General features: G+C 59.2%; 7 protein-coding genes across 7 annotated transcripts; 2 read left to right on the top strand and 5 right to left on the bottom strand.

Annotated features, from left to right (window-relative positions):
• Positions 1-1,006: 1,006 nt before the first annotated feature.
• On the bottom strand, positions 1,007-3,984 carry PG986_003842 (glycoside hydrolase family 31 protein; the record flags this gene model as incomplete). The annotated part of the gene is made up of 3 exons (XM_066840064.1): positions 1,007-3,210; positions 3,263-3,703; positions 3,759-3,984. The coding sequence occupies 3 exons, from the start codon at positions 3,982-3,984 to the stop codon at positions 1,007-1,009; spliced, it is 2,871 nt and encodes a 956-aa protein (XP_066702691.1).
• A 290-nt stretch (positions 3,985-4,274) lies between these two features.
• Positions 4,275-5,853, bottom strand: PG986_003841 (uncharacterized protein; the record flags this gene model as incomplete). Its single annotated transcript, XM_066840063.1, has 4 exons — positions 4,275-4,593; positions 4,791-4,922; positions 4,974-5,047; positions 5,107-5,853. The coding sequence occupies 4 exons, from the start codon at positions 5,851-5,853 to the stop codon at positions 4,275-4,277; spliced, it is 1,272 nt and encodes a 423-aa protein (XP_066702690.1).
• A 941-nt stretch (positions 5,854-6,794) lies between these two features.
• Positions 6,795-9,823, top strand: PG986_003840 (uncharacterized protein; the record flags this gene model as incomplete). Its single annotated transcript, XM_066840062.1, has 4 exons — positions 6,795-7,156; positions 7,223-7,545; positions 7,601-8,478; positions 8,591-9,823. 4 exons carry the CDS (start codon positions 6,795-6,797, stop codon positions 9,821-9,823), a joined length of 2,796 nt encoding a protein of 931 aa, XP_066702689.1.
• Positions 9,824-10,738: 915 nt separating this feature from the next.
• On the top strand, positions 10,739-11,278 carry PG986_003839 (uncharacterized protein; the record flags this gene model as incomplete). The annotated part of the gene is made up of 1 exon (XM_066840061.1): positions 10,739-11,278. The coding sequence occupies one exon, from the start codon at positions 10,739-10,741 to the stop codon at positions 11,276-11,278; it is 540 nt and encodes a 179-aa protein (XP_066702688.1).
• Positions 11,279-12,230: 952 nt separating this feature from the next.
• On the bottom strand, positions 12,231-14,132 carry PG986_003838 (lipase; the record flags this gene model as incomplete). Its single annotated transcript, XM_066840060.1, has 1 exon — positions 12,231-14,132. One exon carries the CDS (start codon positions 14,130-14,132, stop codon positions 12,231-12,233), a length of 1,902 nt encoding a protein of 633 aa, XP_066702687.1.
• Positions 14,133-14,966: 834 nt separating this feature from the next.
• Positions 14,967-16,118, bottom strand: PG986_003837 (uncharacterized protein; the record flags this gene model as incomplete). Its single annotated transcript, XM_066840059.1, has 1 exon — positions 14,967-16,118. One exon carries the CDS (start codon positions 16,116-16,118, stop codon positions 14,967-14,969), a length of 1,152 nt encoding a protein of 383 aa, XP_066702686.1.
• A 242-nt stretch (positions 16,119-16,360) lies between these two features.
• On the bottom strand, positions 16,361-17,113 carry PG986_003836 (uncharacterized protein; the record flags this gene model as incomplete). The annotated part of the gene is made up of 1 exon (XM_066840058.1): positions 16,361-17,113. One exon carries the CDS (start codon positions 17,111-17,113, stop codon positions 16,361-16,363), a length of 753 nt encoding a protein of 250 aa, XP_066702685.1.
• Between the last annotated feature and the right edge of the window lie 311 nt (positions 17,114-17,424).

Genomic DNA, 17,424 nt, shown 5'->3' with positions numbered 1-17,424 from the left:
ATCCAACACTACCTACCTGAGCACTATATAATACCTTCTTTTCGTGTCGATACGTGTCGAGTTTGCTCGGTATTGACTCACTTGCTTCTGCTGGCCTGGGCCGGTATGAGTGAAAAAGCAAAAGAACAGAGAAGCTCACGACATGGCAAACAGCACTTGGCACCATGCGACACTTGATTAATATGTGTGACCTCGTATCTAAACATTATACGTCCGTTATACAGATATATACCACGGCCTAAAGCTCATGCAATCCAGCACAGGCTCGGTTGGGACAAAAGCACGTTGCACAGTCCTCTAGCAAACCGGTTGCTTCGTCATACTCAAGAGGTGAGTCGCAGTTGAAACATTGCGGGCCAGTCTGACAAGCAGCTAGCCCCTGAAGAGCGGTACCATCAGCCGCCGTCTTTACTTCCGCAAGCTCGGGATCCCACTCGAGACCCGGCGTATGGTAAAAGCCTGGTACTCCAAATCTTTGATCATCAGTGTCACTCCCTTGAGTACTTTCAACGCGTTGATGCAACGTACACTCCGGCAGGTGTCGAGGACGGTTTCCACTTGGCGCGCAAGCACACTGTACATCGCAGTTGGGTTTACTTGGTATGGCCAGTCCTCCACTAGCTGCCTCACCTACGTATTAGTTGTCCGCCTCGGCGACGAACCACACAAGCTGATCGAACCCGTCACTCACTGAGCTAGAAGGGGCCTCGGATGCAGGTGCTTGCATGTCCAGTGTGTAAAAGGGGCATGTTCTGACGACATCTTGCGCCAGTTGCCAGAAACAAAGACCTGACTCTTTGTTTCAGATTGGGGGGTAGTTAGTGACGACTCTGGTACACAAACGGACGGGGAAGCATCCCTCCAACTCGAAGACTTTAATACGATATCATGTGAGACAATGAGTCAAAGAAAGGAGACCCCCCCCCCCTTTTTCTCTGTTCATTATTAGCTATTACAATCACATTGTTGGATACATCTAACCAACAAAGATCATTCACTTTCAGGCCTACACCGACAAAGTGACCGGCCCCAGCTTCATGTCCATAGTGTAAGTAGCCACCCGCCTCGTCTCGTCATACTCACACCCATCAGAAGCACAACCCCCACTGTCCAGCACGGTGATCCGACTTACTCTTCCCTCGTAGTCGAAGCTCCCAGTAATCTGCAGCTGCCCATCGTACGCAAATGCCACCTCCGACACGGCCTTCTGCTCCACGCTGTCGCCATCATCGAGGTAGAGCGACCCGCTGGCCTTGCCGTCCCGACCCGGCGCGATGACCAGGTGGAAGGGTTCCTTGCGGACGTCGGTGGTGGTGTACCCGGACTTTGCGCGCAGAGGCAGGACGGTGCCGCCGCGGACGTGGAGGGGGATGTCGGTAAAGCCGACGTTGTCCAGCGTGACCTCGGCCCCGGCGCCTTCGACCTTTTCCCAGGTGTCGAAAACATAAAACCGGTCGTCGGGAAGGTAGGCCGAGACGCTCGTCTCGTTCTCCTGTGTAACTGGTGACACCAAGACAGAATCTCCGTAGAAGAACTGGAGCTCGATGGCGGCGACGTGGGCGTCGCCGGGATAGACGAAGAAGAGCGGGTTGAGGCTGGGCGTGCCGTCGACCGACTGCCGGTGCAGCGCCGTGTAGATGTAGTCGAGCAGCCGGTAGCGCATGTCGAGGGCCTTGCGCGCCGACTCGGCGACGAGGGGCCACTGGTAGAACTCCTGCGGGATGGACGTGTCGCCGTTGTGGTTGCGCATAAAGGTATAAAAGGCGCCCAGGGAGGCCCAGCGCGCACACAACGTCTCGGTCGTGTTGCCGCCGAAGCCGCAGATGTCGGAGCCGACCATGGGCACCTGGTACAGGGCGGCGAAGCCGAGCATGCCGGCGATGGAGAAGCGGTACTGGTCCCACTGGCTGAGGTTGTCGCCGAGCCACTTGCCGACGTGCTTTCCGGCGCCGGCAAAGGTGGACCGCGTGATGACCATGGGACGGCGGTTGGGGCGGCGCGCGAGCATGGCGTTGCGCGAGGCCGTGCTCATCATGGAGCCGTACAGGTTGTGCACGTCGAGCTCGACGTGGCCGTCGTAGTGGACGATGTCGGTGTCGAGCGTCTTGTTGGAGAGGCCGCCGAGCGCGGCGACGGTGTTGGCGTTCTGGATCTGGTACTTGGGCGCCAGCAGCTCGTCCCTGGACCGCGGGAATCCAATGGCGGAGGCGTTGGGGGCGGGGCCGGTGGTCTGCCTCTTCCGAGAGACCAAAGGCGAAGCGGTCTGCCTCTTACGAGAGACCGAAGACGCCTGCCGCTTGCCGTGGTTCGGGTCGCTCGGAGCGGCGAGCCAGGGCGGCGCATAGCTCCAGGAGTCGGGCGGGTAGGGAGAGCTGCCGGGCTGGAACTCGGCGGGAAAACCAAAAATGGGCCGGGGCTGGTCGCGCAGGGCCGGGCGCTGGGGAGGGAAGCCGCCGCTCTTCTCGGTCTCGAGAGGGTCCTCGCCGAAGTTGTTGAAGTTGGCGGCCTCGTTCATGTCGATCCAGAGCGCGTCAATGTCGACGCCCTTGTCGGCCGAGAAGAAGTCGACAAGCTCGGCGTTCCACCAGTCCTGCGCGCCCGGGTGGAACCAGTCCGGGTAGGCCGTGACGCCGGGCCAGACGACGCCCTGGAAGATGGCGCCGTCCTTGTAGAGGAAGTAGCCCTTTTCGGCGGCCGTGTTGAAGGTGCCGTACGACTGGTTCTTGTCGCGCGTGGTGGAGTAGGCGACGGCCGGGTCGACCATGACGACGTAGTGCTGGTGGCGGTCGTGCAGGACGTCGACGTACTGGCGGACGCGGTCGAGCGGGAAGCGGTCCGGGTCCGTGGTCATGATGGCGCGGTCGTACATGTAGTCGATGTCGGTCCACATGGTCTCGAGCGGGATGTTGGCCTCGCTGTAGTTGGCCACCACCTCGGCGATGGCGTAGTAGTCGCGGTAGCCGTAGCGGCACTGGTGCAGCCCCAGGCCCCAGTAGGGCATCATGGCGGGCAGGCCGGCCACTTGGGCGTACTGCTGCGAGACCTGGGTCGGCGTGGGCCCGGCCAAGAAGTAGAGGTCGACGATGCCGCCCACGACGTTGTACTCGAGGTACTGCTGGCCGTCCGAGGTCTGGTTGATCTTGATGTCCATGCCGCTGGAGCTGAGCAGGAAGACGCCGTGGGTTCCGCTGGCGACGCGGTGATCAAAGTCTAGTAGGTGCGTCAGTGGGTATATTACACAAAAGCAAGTTTCGATACATACAGATCGGGTGGTTTCCATAGAGGTTGGTGCCATAGGGGACGCCGTAAGCGTCCCGAGACCACATGGTGCGCGTGTAGTCGGTGTCGTTCAGCCGGAACGGGTCGGTATGTTCGCCGAGACCGTACAGATTGGGGCTCTTGGGCAGGGCGGTCCGGAGACGCAGATACTGATCCTCGAAGACCAGCGGTGCAGCACCAGAGGCAAACAACACCTCTCCACTATTCAAGATGTCAGCTGCTGCGGAAAGTAGGAGGAGAATAGAAGGCCAATACCTGTCCTTGCGCTTCACGGCAAAGGCGAAGGGGGACTCGGTCAGGGAAAACTCCAGGGCAGCATCCTCGGCACTCACCGATGCCGAAGCATCCGGGCGAGGGAAGACGCTCTCCGGGACTTGGTACGCAATGGACTTTGCATCCTCGATCTTGACATGAAGGCGGTTTTCTTTACAGAGTTAGCTTGGTGGAACGGTCTGATCTGATGGGAGGGGACGCATTACCGTTGTCGTAGTTGACAGTGAGCTTGAGGTCCTCGATGTCTCGGCCAAAGGCGTCGCAAGCCGTGCCGGCGAGCTTGAGAGAGGCAGTGAGGCCGTGGGCGGACTGCTGGACGTCGCTGGCCGTGTAGCCGGGACAGGCACTCAAAGGGTCCGGGGCGGTGGGCAGCTGTCGGTTCGTGATGGCGGCGGCGGCGGCGACCCCCGCAAAGACTACTGGGAGCATCATGGTCGCGGTGAGATTGGACTGTGGTGCGCCGATAGGAGAAAGAGACATTGGGGGAAGGGGCGACAGGTTATTTATCTACGCATGTCCCAATCCCCCTCAACGTACGATGCTAGGCGCACTGCGAAGACCACGTCATGGAAAGTCAAGCCATGTAGCGAAAGATTCCGCTTCGTGTGTAGGTGCCAAGAGACGCTTGTAATTAGCAGGCGGTGTACTTCGACTGCTTGCTTCTTTCTACCCAGGAGCCGACTCCGACACCCCTGTCGCCACCACTGGCCCAACTCCACCGGCTATTTTCCGGGGAAGCTCGTGAGGTGAGGGGGTTTGCTGACCTTCTCCACAGGTTTGTCGCGCAAGGAGCAATTCTCGCAACCGGGCTGAAGTTCTGGCCGGGGCAAGGCGCGATACGCGCCGTCTTCTCCGCCTGAAAAGGACCGACAACCCCCCTTGACTCCGTCATCTCCGTCCTCCTTGCCGTCGAGCCAACCCACCCCCTCCAATCGGCCCGTTGCCACCCTGGCATCCCGACCTCCCCGCAGGTAACCAGTAATGCCTAGCCTTCCTAGTCTTCCTAGCCTTCCATGGGATGCCCCGGGATTGAAGTGAGCCCTGTGCGCAAGGTGGTCAGTACGGGAGCCAGCTGATGCAATAGTATTGACTTTTTTTTTCTTTTTTTCGCTCTTTTTGCTTTTCGACTCATACCAGCGCAGGCCAGCAGAAGCAAGTGACTCAAAACCGAGCGATTTTCCTTGAACAGCAACTCACATCCGTCGACGTCCTCGTCGATGACCGGAAGCTTGGTGCACGCAATAGACTCCTCGACCGACTGCGACTTCAACGTGCTGCATTCGCTGCCGTTGCAGCGGGCGTCCATGGCGCGCTGCAGCGAATCGTCCTTCCAGCCAAATACGTAGTCGCCGTGCTGGGTGTACCCGTTCCTGTGCGATGAACTTAGCGGTTTCTTTTGCCACGCGCAGCGAGAAACTCACTTATCGTTGGTGCTCCAGAAGAATGGCTGCGTCCCGTCTTCGGGCCACAGGTCTTTGTCATTGAAGGGGCGCGTCTGCAAGGTCAGTCAGTGCCATCTTCGGATGCTTCCCAATCCAGATGCATCAAACATACGTCCCACATGACCTCCAGCATGACTTGCGGTATCTTGACGGGGTGACTGCTCGGGCACACGCCGTCCGCGCCGACGTCGTAGGAGCCGGAGACGGGATAGGCCACGTGGCTCTTGTGGTCGGGGCTGTCGGTGTTCTTGCCGTCCCAGCAGGTCGGAAAGGTGATGACGGAACGCAGGCCGCCGGGGCAGAACTCGTTGGGCAGGGCCTGGCTGTCGGGCGCCGCGCAGTTGAGGTGCCTGGCCTCGCCCGTCTCCGGCATGCAGCGGTGGCAGACCTTGCGCGTCGGGCCCGGCGCGTCGAGCGCGGCGTCGCCGACCAGCATCCGGAACCCGGGCTTGAAGGCCGTGACGTTGGTCCGGGCGTCGGGGGAAGGGATGTAGTACACCGTGATGCCGCCGTTGCCCTCGAGGAAGAGGTTGGGGAACTGCTGCACGCGCTTGTACGTGCCGTTGCGGGCCCGGAAGAAGAGGACGGCGGTCCAGTAGTTGGAGAGGTCCTCGGAGAAGGTGCAGCTGGTGCACGTCGACAGGGTCGGGAGGTCGTGCGACGCCGGGTCCATCGTGGCGTTGAACGAGTTGCCGCCGACGATCTGGTGCAGGTGCGGCGACGGGATCGAGCCGGGCGTGACCAGCGGGTCGAGGCGCTCGACTACGAGCTGGTTGCACTGGAAACGCAGCATGGGCAGCATGCCTTGCCCGGAGGCGTGGCCCGCCGTGAGCGCCAGAGCTAGAGCTTTCCAATGCATTGTTGACGATGACGATGCTGTTTCTGTGATCCGGGTGATGGCCTGTGTTGCTTTCGAGCCAGGCTCGCATACGATGATGTCCTTTATCTGAGTCTACATGTGGATGGACCCTGAAATTTCAGGCCAGGAACTCTTCCCAGTCCGAGTCATGTGCCGGTACAGATACGGATTGGCTGCATGACCTCCAAGTATTCATTTATCTTTTGGGCGGTCCTTCAGGCATCTATAGATTAAACCATTTGAGCCGAGCCGGGTATTCTCCTTGTTGGGCAGATGTCCCCGAGCTTCCTGCGTTGACAGCCGTCGTCCAATGACCGAGCCCAGTATTCTGCAATTGATGCTACGCGACCTGCAGTAACGGTGGGTGGCGGAACTCTTGCCCGGCATATGCAACATCTGGCTCCAGGTTGTGAGTAGAGATGACCCGCCGGCCAATAACCGGAGTCACAGTCATCGGAAATAGAGTCGGTTGACTACATCGAGCTGCAGGCATTCAAATCCGCTCTGGATGGCTGTGACTGAGGCTTGGAAATGCTGATGCACGATGGATTGTGTCCGATTCCACAGTACGCCCCCTTTTCGGAGTAAGCTGTCAGTTCAAGGCAGAGCCACAGTTGTGGCGAGTGGTTCAGAATGCGGAGCGCAGAGTACGCAAAACCGTCACGTAGCTCGCTTAGATTTCCTATCTTGTAACGATTTAAGAAAATATCCGAACCATTAGGCACCGGGAATCTTGCCTCGGTTCGTCACAGTCGTTAATGCCGGTGCTCGCGTTGGCAGTTAGCGCCATGCTAATCCAGGGCGCCCAGTGCGCACATGTGCTGTAGAGAATCCCGTAGAGAATCCCGTACCCCTGTCAGCTGTCGCTTACTCCCCCTCCATCCCGCCATGGATCATCGCTTGCGACCGCCTCATCTTTTGCGCATCACACTGTCAGCACAATGGCCGAGCAGCAAGATCCCGTCGCCGGCTTTTGGCAGACGACACGGCAACTGCTGCAAGCTGCTGCACCCCATCGCCGGGCCGCGGACGAGTTCGATCTGGACGCCTGGGCCGAGCGCTATGAAGTCCTTGTACAACAGCTGGTGGGCGGGGTCAGCCAGGATGTTGACGTCGGCAAGAAGACTTGCTGGAAGATCTCGCGGGATATCCTGATCCGACTGCGGAGACTTTCGGCAATCACACCGAACGCGCGACGGGATTCTCTGCTCTTCACAGATCACGACACGGAGGCTCTCAACCGGCGGCTGCTGGACATGCAGCAAAGCCTCAACATCCCACTAGATGCCGTGGAAACTGCAGAGTGAGTCGGCCATCTTGCAATTGCCAATCGCGGTTACGAGGAACACGGCTGAGTCTGTGATTGTAGCCCAACCATCCCTGGCCATGCCGACACATTTTCCGAGATCCAAATCAGCAATCCGCACTCGGCAACGTCTGAACGACACCATGGCAGTGCGGATAATCCAACTATTCCGGACGCTCCGAAACCCCCAGGCGGTTTTCACAAAGGCGTACTCCAAGACTTCATCCTCGAGAGCCTACGTTTCAAGTCCATGGCATTCCGGGAACAGGACATCGAGCAAGCCCACGGTACTTCGTTTGACTGGATCTTCCACGACCAGGCCGGCGACTCGCACCCCAACTTCTCCGAGTGGCTCTCGACGACAGGTCTGGGCAACATCTACTGGAGTATGTCGTACCCATCCCAGGCCAGATAAACAGTACCCGTGCTAACTTGCCGTAGTCACTGGAAAGCCCGGCTCCGGCAAGTCCACCCTGATCCGGTATCTCTCGGGACACAGGAAGACCGTCCGCCTGCTGCACGCCTGGGCCGGTACCCCGAACGTCACGGTGGCCGGCTTCTACTTCTGGACCAGCGGGTCGCAAGAGCAACGGTCCCAGACCGGACTGCTGCGCTCCCTCCTGTTTCAGCTCCTGTCGACGAAACCCGACCTCATCGAGCAGGCACTCCCGAGTCTGTGGAAACGGCTGGCCGTCATGACCAGCAAAGAACGTGTGGCCGCCAAGATCGAGTGGTCTACTCCCGAGCTCATGATCGGCTTTTCTGCGTTTCTCCGCCACGGTCTTTCGGACACGAAGCTCTGCCTGTTCGTGGATGGGCTAGATGAGTTTGAGGGCGACCACGAGGCCATTATCCACTTCCTCCGGGACCTGGCCGAGGGCGTGTACGGCTCGCATATCAAGCTGTGTCTTTCCTCGCGGCCCTGGCCGGTGTTTGAGCGCGCGTTTGAGTATGCCGTGCCCAACCTGAAGCTGCAGGCCTCCAACTTTCAAGACATGATGCGGTACACCATCGACAAGCTGAGCAGCAACGACAATGTGCGCTCGGCCATGATGCAGGAGATGGATCTCGCCCGGAAGCTGGTCCAGACGACGGTCGAAATGTCCAGCGGCGTCTTTCTCTGGGTGCGACTGGCAGTGGGCGAGCTGATACAGAGGTTCGATCACGTCGGAGTTGGGATTGCAGACATGCACAACTACGTCGGCTCCTTACCGACCGAACTCGACAGCTTGTTCGAGGTTCTTGTGTTTGACAGCCAGTCTCGAGACCAGCAGGCGGAGACGTCGCGCTTGTTCCAGCTAGTCCGCGCCCGCGAGATTGTTGCCGACTTCATTCAGGACGACTCGGCCACGTCGCTGTCTCTGTGGGAACTGGCTTTTTGCGATTCATGGCGGCGGCGACGACTTGGCTGCACTGGAACGTAACGTGCAGCAGGAGCCCGAGCCACAGGCCACGCGACGATGTATCGATACTCGATCATGGGCGTTGGGCCGCTCCGTCGGCCTCCTGGAAGTTCACCACCGGAGCAGCCGCGGCCGAGGAGGAGGGCTAAGCTTGGACGAACTCTCTCAGAACCGCGTCACCTATCTTCATCGAACGGTCCGCGACTGGGTTATGCTATCCCCAGGAAACCAGGTCTGGCACCGTCTGCGGAGCGCCGGCGACGTTCCCGAGGCCGATGTGTTCGACCCGCATCTCCGCCTGCTGCGCTCCTATATTCTGCATATGAAGCATCCGCTCGAGGAGCCCGAACACCACCGCCGGCTAGACGAGTGGTATCCGGACATCGCCCTGGCGCTGACGCACGCCCGGTACGTGGAGCGCGAACGCGATCCCCGGCATCTTGGGGTCAGGTTCGTTGGCGAGGTGGAGAAGGTCATCTCGTGGTACTGGGTCTCGCGGGGCCCGGAGGTGACGGACCACTGGGCCCTGAAGTCGTTCGGGACGTACGAGGAGCGGCACGGCAACCAGCTCGTCATGGCCCATGCCTATCTCGCGCTGTGTACCCGATTCGGGCTTCAAGACTACGTGATCGAATCGTTGAGCAAATTGGCCGCCGAGGTTTCGAATGCCGACGCGGAGCCGGAAGAACAGCTCGTCGAAGAAACTCCGCTGCTTTACCGGGCCCTCGAGTACCTCTGCTCGCGCCAAAAGACCATCTACCCCCATTCTAGCCTGTCCTTTGTGCGTGCACTCGTCGACGCCTCGGAGAAGTACGCCTCGCACCCGCAGATCTCCAATCTTATCGGCCGCCCGGACTCGCCCACGTGGTCGTCGCCCCTGCTCAAGAAGAAGCAGGTCACGACGTGGATCATGGTGCTCCGACACCTCCGAGACGCCAAGCGCCGCGGCTGGATCCAGAGGTTCGACGTCGATCCGCTCGGGACGGAGAGGTGGACCGCCATCGTCGAGTGTCTGGTCCGGCAGGGCGGGGCGGACCGGCATGCGGTCTTGGTTGGCGACCCCTGGGACCCGGAGACGAGTGCCGAGGGGCTGCTGGGGCGCGGAGGGCTCCTGGACGGGTATGCGGACCTTTGGGTGGAGGAAAGGCTGGTGCCGTTATTTGGGGATGTGAAGGGGGATAACACACCAAGCGCCGAGACCACGGAGCGGTCTGTTGGCAAGCAGAGTCGGCTCGAGCATATTTTTACTTCTCCGGAATAGAGCTGCGGCCGGGGGGGGGGCTTTGGTCTTTCCTACCTAGACGCTCCTCATTATTTCGGGCGGGGTTTTGTTCATCTGCTTCTTGGTGGAGCGCGAGGGTCTCGAGTGCCTTTTGCCTGGCCTCGCCGGGTTAAAGAGACGCTACAATGATGCACTACCAGCCCTGTCGGCATCGGCGTCGGCGTTGCGGTGTAGAATGGCTGAGCCTCCCCGGATTGCCAGCACTCCCCCAAAGTAAAGAGGAAACCAGAGATCTAGACCCTCCAGAATTCATAGATTACTTGATATGGAGATCAGCCAGCTGCCTACCCACCCCTGAACTTCCAGCCGAGACCTGTCGCTTATACTAAACACGCCTTAGTCTGTACGCCGGCGCCTATAGGAGGAAAGGCTGCAAGCGGGTTATCCAACTCAATCAGATCAAAGCAAGCAAACCAAGCGAATCCGGGGCTGGCTGAGAGCAGACGGACTAGACAGACTATAGTGAGTACTGGTACAATTTGGGCAGAAGCTACCGCGGCGGAGCGGCTAACGTAGATGAGCGGCTCCTGGCTATTGGTGAGCTGAGTGTCCATGTTCTGGCCAATATAAGTTCCGTATTGCGCTACTGAAAGCTGTCGTCGAAGGTTCTTTTTTTCAACCACACACTCGTTCAAGGGTACCACCCGGTACACCACCCACACTCGTTACTCTTCATGCGCTTCGTCAGTGGTGCCCATCCGGTGCCCATAGCGAATCACAATGATGCTGTTTGCGCCTGGCTAACAAGGAAGTGCGAACTATTTCTGCGGACGGTGCATTTTGGATTGACCCTTCCCCACCACTTCCATATAAAGACCAATGTGGAGATGCCTCTCCCATTCTGTCTGGTTGATGGTCCAGATTGCTCTGTTATCCTCCTTTGAAGACCTGATGATGGTCGACAGCAACCCCCATCCTCGCATCACTCCCGGCGACCATGAAGCTTTCATGGATTATGCCTTATCCTGCGCTCGACTTTCCCCGCCCGGACCCAATAAGTTCTGCGTGGGTGCAGTCCTAGTCGATGCCGAAAAGAACGAGATACTTTCGACGGGCTATTCGTTGGAACTGCCCCGCGACAGACCTGGTGATCCGGGAACCACCCACGCCGAGCACTGCTGTTTCGTCAAGATTGCCGAGAAATACGGGGTTTCCGAAGCAGAGCTCAATCATAAACTGCCCAAGAACACCGTTCTGTACACCACGATGGAGCCGTGCAACGAGAGATTGAGCGGAAACAGAACCTGCGTGGAAAGAATACTTGCCCTCAAGGATGTGTTGAAGACCGTCTACGTCGGCATCAAGGAACCCGGCACTTTTATTGCAAATAACCAGGGTCAGAAACGTCTAGAGGCGGCGGGTGTGACTGTTATTCGATTGGAAAGCCTGGAGGGGCGGATCATGGAGGTTTCGATGGCTGGGCACGATGAATGAATATTGTACAGTATCCTTCGCACGTTGTTGTTGGTTGCTCGTGCATGAATTTAATGCACCAACCCGATTAGCAACCCACTTGTCAGCGTACCAATGGGCCTTGGCCCTTGACCCCTCTCAAAAATCGACCGATCGCGACGCATTCATGCATGTGCTTTTCCCATAGCGGCTTGAGGGTCTGAGGCCCAATTGCTCGCAACATATTCGGACAAGATAGTTAACCAAGTCCACGAGCTTAGAAGCGCCTGAACCCGAATCATGAACTATAGTGGTGCTGAAGGACTCGAATTCGGGGACGGAAACACCAAGGTCGATCCCCGGGTCCTTTCAGGTCTGTCTCAGCTCCACTATATTGGGATCATCACTTACTTACTTTCCACAACGTACTTGCAGCCTGGCCCGATGCGTGTCAAATAACTTCCACCGAAGCACAACGAGTGTAAGTAACGTATTGCACCTGATTCAGCTACAAGACCTGACCTCTGTTTCTTCCAAGACGAGTTGGGCCAATGGATGCCGGTCTGCAATAAGTTCGGGGCCGAATACCTCGCTGCGTACAATTCCTACGTTCAGATATCGGATCCCGCAGAGGATTACGAGGGACGCCTGGACCTCTACAAGCTGTAGGACTCTGTATCCGACGATTGTGGTCCTACCTACAAGCTGACATGCTCTACTAGGAGATTCAACACGCATGTGTCTGCGCTGTTCAAGGACAACCCGAACCTGAGAGATCAGTAAGCCATTCTGCTACTGTCGCTATCTCAGTGATATTCTAATATCTTGGCCTAGGATGCTGGGAGATATCCGGGACTTGGTGGCGAGGTACGGATCCCAAGCAGATAAGATCCCGCCGGTAGCAAGCCACAATCTCGGCAGATGAACCTAGACAATCATGGGCTTCGGCTATTTCATTACATCTGCCACGTGCTATGATTCCCATAAGCTCTCCCTAATGGCCCAGTTTATCCGCTAGGCTGTTAATAAAGCTGCATCGTTCTCCCAACCTATCCCGCTCGAGCTCTTGTTGCCCTCGCTGCTGCCACTCCTCCACCATTTCTTCATACTTGGTGCTGTCGACCAGGGGATGCTGCATCGCTTCCATCTTCTCAGTAGCGATGGAACCTTCTTCTTCCGCCTTAGTTCCCGTGGGCAGCCGGTAGCTGCCGGTGCCCCAGGGACCCCCGATGAGCTGCACATTAGCCCCCTCGTCCCTACTACCGACCGGGAAGGACTCGGGCCACGAGGACGAGCCCTGGCCGTTCGGGTCGCCGGTATAGGCAAAGTTGACAAAGGACGCCAGGAAGCGACCGGCGAGGTCTAGGTCCTCGCCCGGCATGGTGCTGCGCGGGAACATGTTGTTGTAGAGGTAGTCGATGTCGCTCCCGTGGACGATGCCCAGCCACGGCATGCCGGCGCCCCGGAACCGCCGGGTCACCATGCTCTGGTTCAGGTCGTAGAGGCGGACGCCCGGAAACCAAGGGTCGAGCGCTCGGGACTGTTTCGTCATTTCGGAGCCGAAGTCGATCGAAGAGCACGTGAACAAGAGGTCGCGCAGGATGCGGGCGGCGCGGAAGTAGTGGACGGAGATGACGGGATCCGTCGGGGCGTGGCGGCGGGCCTCGTAGTTTGCGACTTCGGACGCAAAATCGGATGCCGGGTACAGGGCGAAGAGAGAGGCGTAGTCCGCGTCGGCCAGGGCGTGGGCGTAGTTCTTGCGGATGGGCGTCTTGATGTCGGCTTCGGTCTGGAAGCTGGTGGGCGGCCCGGCATTGGTGGCGCCGTCGTCGTGGGTCCAGCCGAAGACCATGGGGACGCCCTTGACGAACCGGCCGGCCTTGTACAGGGCGGACTGCCGGTCCGGGATGAAGTCGTCGTCGACCGAGGGGATGAAGGTGAAGAGCCCCGCCGGCGGATGGTTCTGGATGGAATGCGTGATGGCGGCGTGGGCCAGCCTCTCCATGGGCACTTCTCGCAGGCACTTGAGCATGGCGGCCTCGTCACGGGCGGACCGGCCGCCGCAACCCAGCATGTTGGCCACGGCGCGGGTGTGGTGCTCGGTGGCGTCCGAGGTCATGTTGAGAGCGGTCCCGGGCGGGCCGGACATGCACCAGGCCCGCGTAAAGGGCACGCCTTGCTCCCCGCCGTACGCCATGAGATGCAGGGACGAAAAGGTCCCGCCGGAAGACAGACCGAACGAGGTGAGCCTGTCGGGATCCCCGCCGAAGGAGGCGATGTGGTCTTTGACCCATTGGAGGCCGGCGCGCTGGTCCCGCATGCCCGCGTTGAGCGACTTCTGGCCTTTGAGGATGGGGAGGCGCGCGAAGCCGAAGATGGTGACGCGGTAGTTGAGGGCCACGTGGATGACCGGCTTGCCGAAACTGACAGACTCGGCCACCAGGTGGAGGGGGTCGAAGAGGGCTTCCTGCGTGTGTCCTTTGACCACGCCGCCGCCGAGGAGGTGCACCACGACGGGCAGCCGGTCTTCTGGTTTGGTGCCGACGGGCCGGGTGATGCGGAGATAGAGGCAGTCTTCGCTCTGGTGCGGGGTGGCGCCAAAGTAGGGCGGGATGGCGTCCGGGATCTGGGGACAGGCGGGCGCGGCCGCCCTGGCGTCGACGACAGCGCCCCTCGGGGGCAGGTACGGCTGCGGGGGCGCGAACCGTCGCGGCCCCGACGTGTCTTTGGCGAACTTGACGCTGTTGAACTCTTCCACCGACGAGTCCCGCGTCACCCCGCGATACTCGACTCCCAAGCCTGCGACCGCGACGACGGGGTCATTCGTCGCCGCCGCGGACCGTATCGGGGCGGCCAGGGTCAAGAGGACTGCCGCACACCATTGGATTCTCCCCATGGTGAAGGTTGCAGCAAACTCGTCTCCGCGAAGAGTTGAGAGCACACCGAAAGGGGGGTTGGAGAGACTGAACTGCTTGCGTCGATCAAAGAGGTGACCAGGCGACCAGATTTAAAAAGAAATATTTGGAGATTATCAGTGGGGTCATTATTGGGCAAAAGATGGGCACCGCAGGGATGAAAATGGGCCAGACATGCTCTGCTGCCTGGCGGTTAATGAGCCGCGCGATGATAAGTCAGAACGAAACAAGAACCATGTGACAAAGAGGCACAGCAAGGAACCGGACGAACCAACGAGATTGGGAGTAATTAAGCACTAAGTCCGATGGAGGAGGACGTATCGAATCGCTTCGGGGCCCCTGCGCTCCAGCCCACCACATTCTTGGCATCAACATACTCAATCCCGCATGGCCTTCTGCAACCACTCGTTGGCCTCCCGGAATATGGGCTCACACAGGTTTTGCCGCCTCTTCTTCTCCTCCGCCTTCTTCCAGAAATGGTGGGTAAAGCCATGTGCACATCCCCAAGCCAACGTCCACCTGTAAGTCGGGTTTCCGCAATCTGGTCTGATATATCACATTGGGGTACGTGCGGAATGCCTCGGTATGGTCTCATTGTATTGCTGCGGTAGGGAATGCCTCCTCGTATATTATTCCGAGACGAATCTGGACATGCAGCAGTTGATCTATCTGCATCTCTTAGATGTTGAGCCAGGACTAGGCCAAGGGCGCGAGGCACTAATAACTTGCTTGATGGCTCACTCCCGACAAAATGTACGAGTCATTCAACGTTCTATCCCGACTACTTACCCAAGTTCATATGAAAATACGGGGTCCTAGTCCACCTCCTCCAACGACATGGTATGCAACTGATGCCAGTCGGACGCCGTCCCGTCCAGCCACCGCTCCATCCTCTGCCTTTCGGACTCGGCCGACTCGAAGCTGCCGTAGACCCAGCCCTCCTTGTCCAAGTGGAACGTCTCCTCAAAGTCGATCAGCACCACGGACCCGTCGCCCCGGCGCAGCACATTGCCGGCGTGCATGTCCCCGTGGTGGAGCCGCGCGTCCTCGTGCAGGCGCTTCAGCGCGGCGCGGCAGGCGTCGCGGCCCGCCTCGCTGAGCCGGAAGCCCTTGTAGCCGGCCGCGTAGGCGTCCTCGAGGATCTGCTTGAAGCTCTTGGCGTCCGAGATGTACTCGGAGACGTAGCCGATGACGCCGCGGCCGCGCTCCGTGACCAAACCCAAGAATTTGGGGACGAGGCCGGCGAGCGAGGGCGTGGCCGCGACTTTTTGGTGCATCCGCATCTCGAGGCGCATCACCCGCTCGTCGAACTCGGAGCCGTCCGAGCCGACGTTGAGCTTCTGGGCAGTATTGGCGGCGGGAGTGGGAGCTTCGGACGGACTTTGCGGGGCTTGCGGAAACGTCCACGTTTCCGGGAACTCGACAATCTTCATGACCATGGGCTGGTGGTTGTGGATGCGCGGGTGGCGGACGATGTTGATGCGGTCATCGCACGGCCGGTTCGGGAAGCGCGGGGTCGGGATCTTGCCGAGCTTCTCAAAGGTCTCGTAGTCGGCGCTCACCGCGTGCTGCACGTCCTGGATCTTGCTGTGCAAGTGCGGCTGCTGGCCGGGCAGCGGCTCGACGGCGACGGGGTGCTGCGCGGACGGTCTCTGGTGCGACGGCTTCTTCTGGTCGAAGAACTCGGTCAGGCCCGGTCTGCGCAGGTGGATGCACTTGAGGTCGTCGGGGTAGGTGCGCGGCGGGAGGATGGCGTCCGGGCTGCCGGTCTCCCAACCTTTGGGGAAATTGGCGGCGGCTTCGTGGGGGACGCTGTAGTACCTGATCAGACCGTCAACTCGGGCCCGGATAATGTACCCGGCCTGGCTTACCTTCTTGACGGCTAGTATCCTGTTGCTGTTGTCGGCAACCGCGTCTTGGCCCTTAGCAATGTTCTTGACCTGGTTCGCTATGGAAGTGAGATCCATGATTGGCGACTCCATTTTGTTCTAGCGAGAAATGGCAGGCTGCCGTGAATAGAAACTTGTGGTTCTATGGTAGGGACACAAGCAAGTTCTCTGGGCCCCTAATTTGTACAATAGATTCATGTCTGTCACGAAAAGGCATTGTGAATGGAGAGGACCGGGCTTTTATTATCATTACTCGGGGTATCCAATGCCTTTGTTCGGGGATGCGCAAAGATCAAGGCTTTGTTTCGGCAACAAACGCATCAATGCCAAATGTTTTGCAACTTGATGGCCAGTTTCTGCCACCGAGTAGACTTCCTGGTTGCAACATTTTCCATAACCCAGCCAACCCCCTCAGCAACGGCAGTGGCCCTATCCCGAATGACATGGTGGCCGCAGTCTGGAATATGGAGGTACCTGGAGTTCTTGGACAACGACAGCTGCGCCTTCTTCATCTTCTCGTCTTCCTCGTCGCTGGCACGGAGGAGCTGCCACTGCCTGGCGAAAGCGGCTTTCTGCTGCTCCGTCTGTGCCAGCTTCTCGCTCGCCTCTAGCTCTTTCTGCTTCCCGATGAACGAGTTGCCTCGGATGACGCTCAGGGGCTTGACTCCCAGTATCCTCTTCTGGGCCTGGGCAGCGCTAATCTTGGGGTCCAGTCCGCCTTGACCCGTCTCCACGAAGACCGCCCCGGCCACGTCGGAGAGCGCCTGGTGCATAAACGTGCGGGCGAAGGTGCCGCCATAGGAGTGGGCGATGAGGACGTAGGGGCCGGGGAGGTTCTCCCTTTTCAGGTACTGGAGGAGCTGGGACGTGGCTTCAGCAGGCTTCGGGTTCCCAGGACCCCGCTCAAACAGGAGCACGCGGTACTTGGAGCTGAGGAGGCGGGCCAGCTCCGACCATGCCGGCTCGCAAGACTCGCCGGAGCCGTGGAAGCAGATGATCAGTGGTGTTGTCGGGTCTTCTGACGGGCCGAGGAGTTGGTGGCTTGGCTCTGGCTCGTCGGAGGCAGCGTGCATTGAAACGCGGGGATGTACCGTGGAGTGGTGAAGTCGCTTTAGAGTTGGGGAGAACAAGAGGCCGTCAGAGGATCGTATGATGGCTTCTTGTTTCTGGTAAGCTTGGATTTAGGCAGCTGCTTAACGTGCCCTTGTCCGGCGTCACTAGCACGAAACCAAAGTCGGGACAAGGTGCGCCCCGTGCGTCGGGCTTGTCCTTGTTTCAACCTCATCCTCATCCGACCAGCACATGGCTGGATGTCTGCCGCTTCGTCTCCTTGGTCGTCTGGCTTCGGCCAAGGAATCCTTGAGCGCCAGCTGCGCGCATTCGG

Source organism: Apiospora aurea (assembly GCF_038362705.1).
Source record: "Apiospora aurea strain CBS 24483 chromosome Unknown utg000003l_segment0_segment0, whole genome shotgun sequence".
In the NCBI taxonomy this organism is placed as follows: Eukaryota; Fungi; Ascomycota; class Sordariomycetes; order Amphisphaeriales; family Apiosporaceae; genus Apiospora; species Apiospora aurea.
The sequence above is the reverse complement of the archived record's forward strand: the minus strand, read 5'-3'. Positions and strand labels throughout refer to the sequence as shown.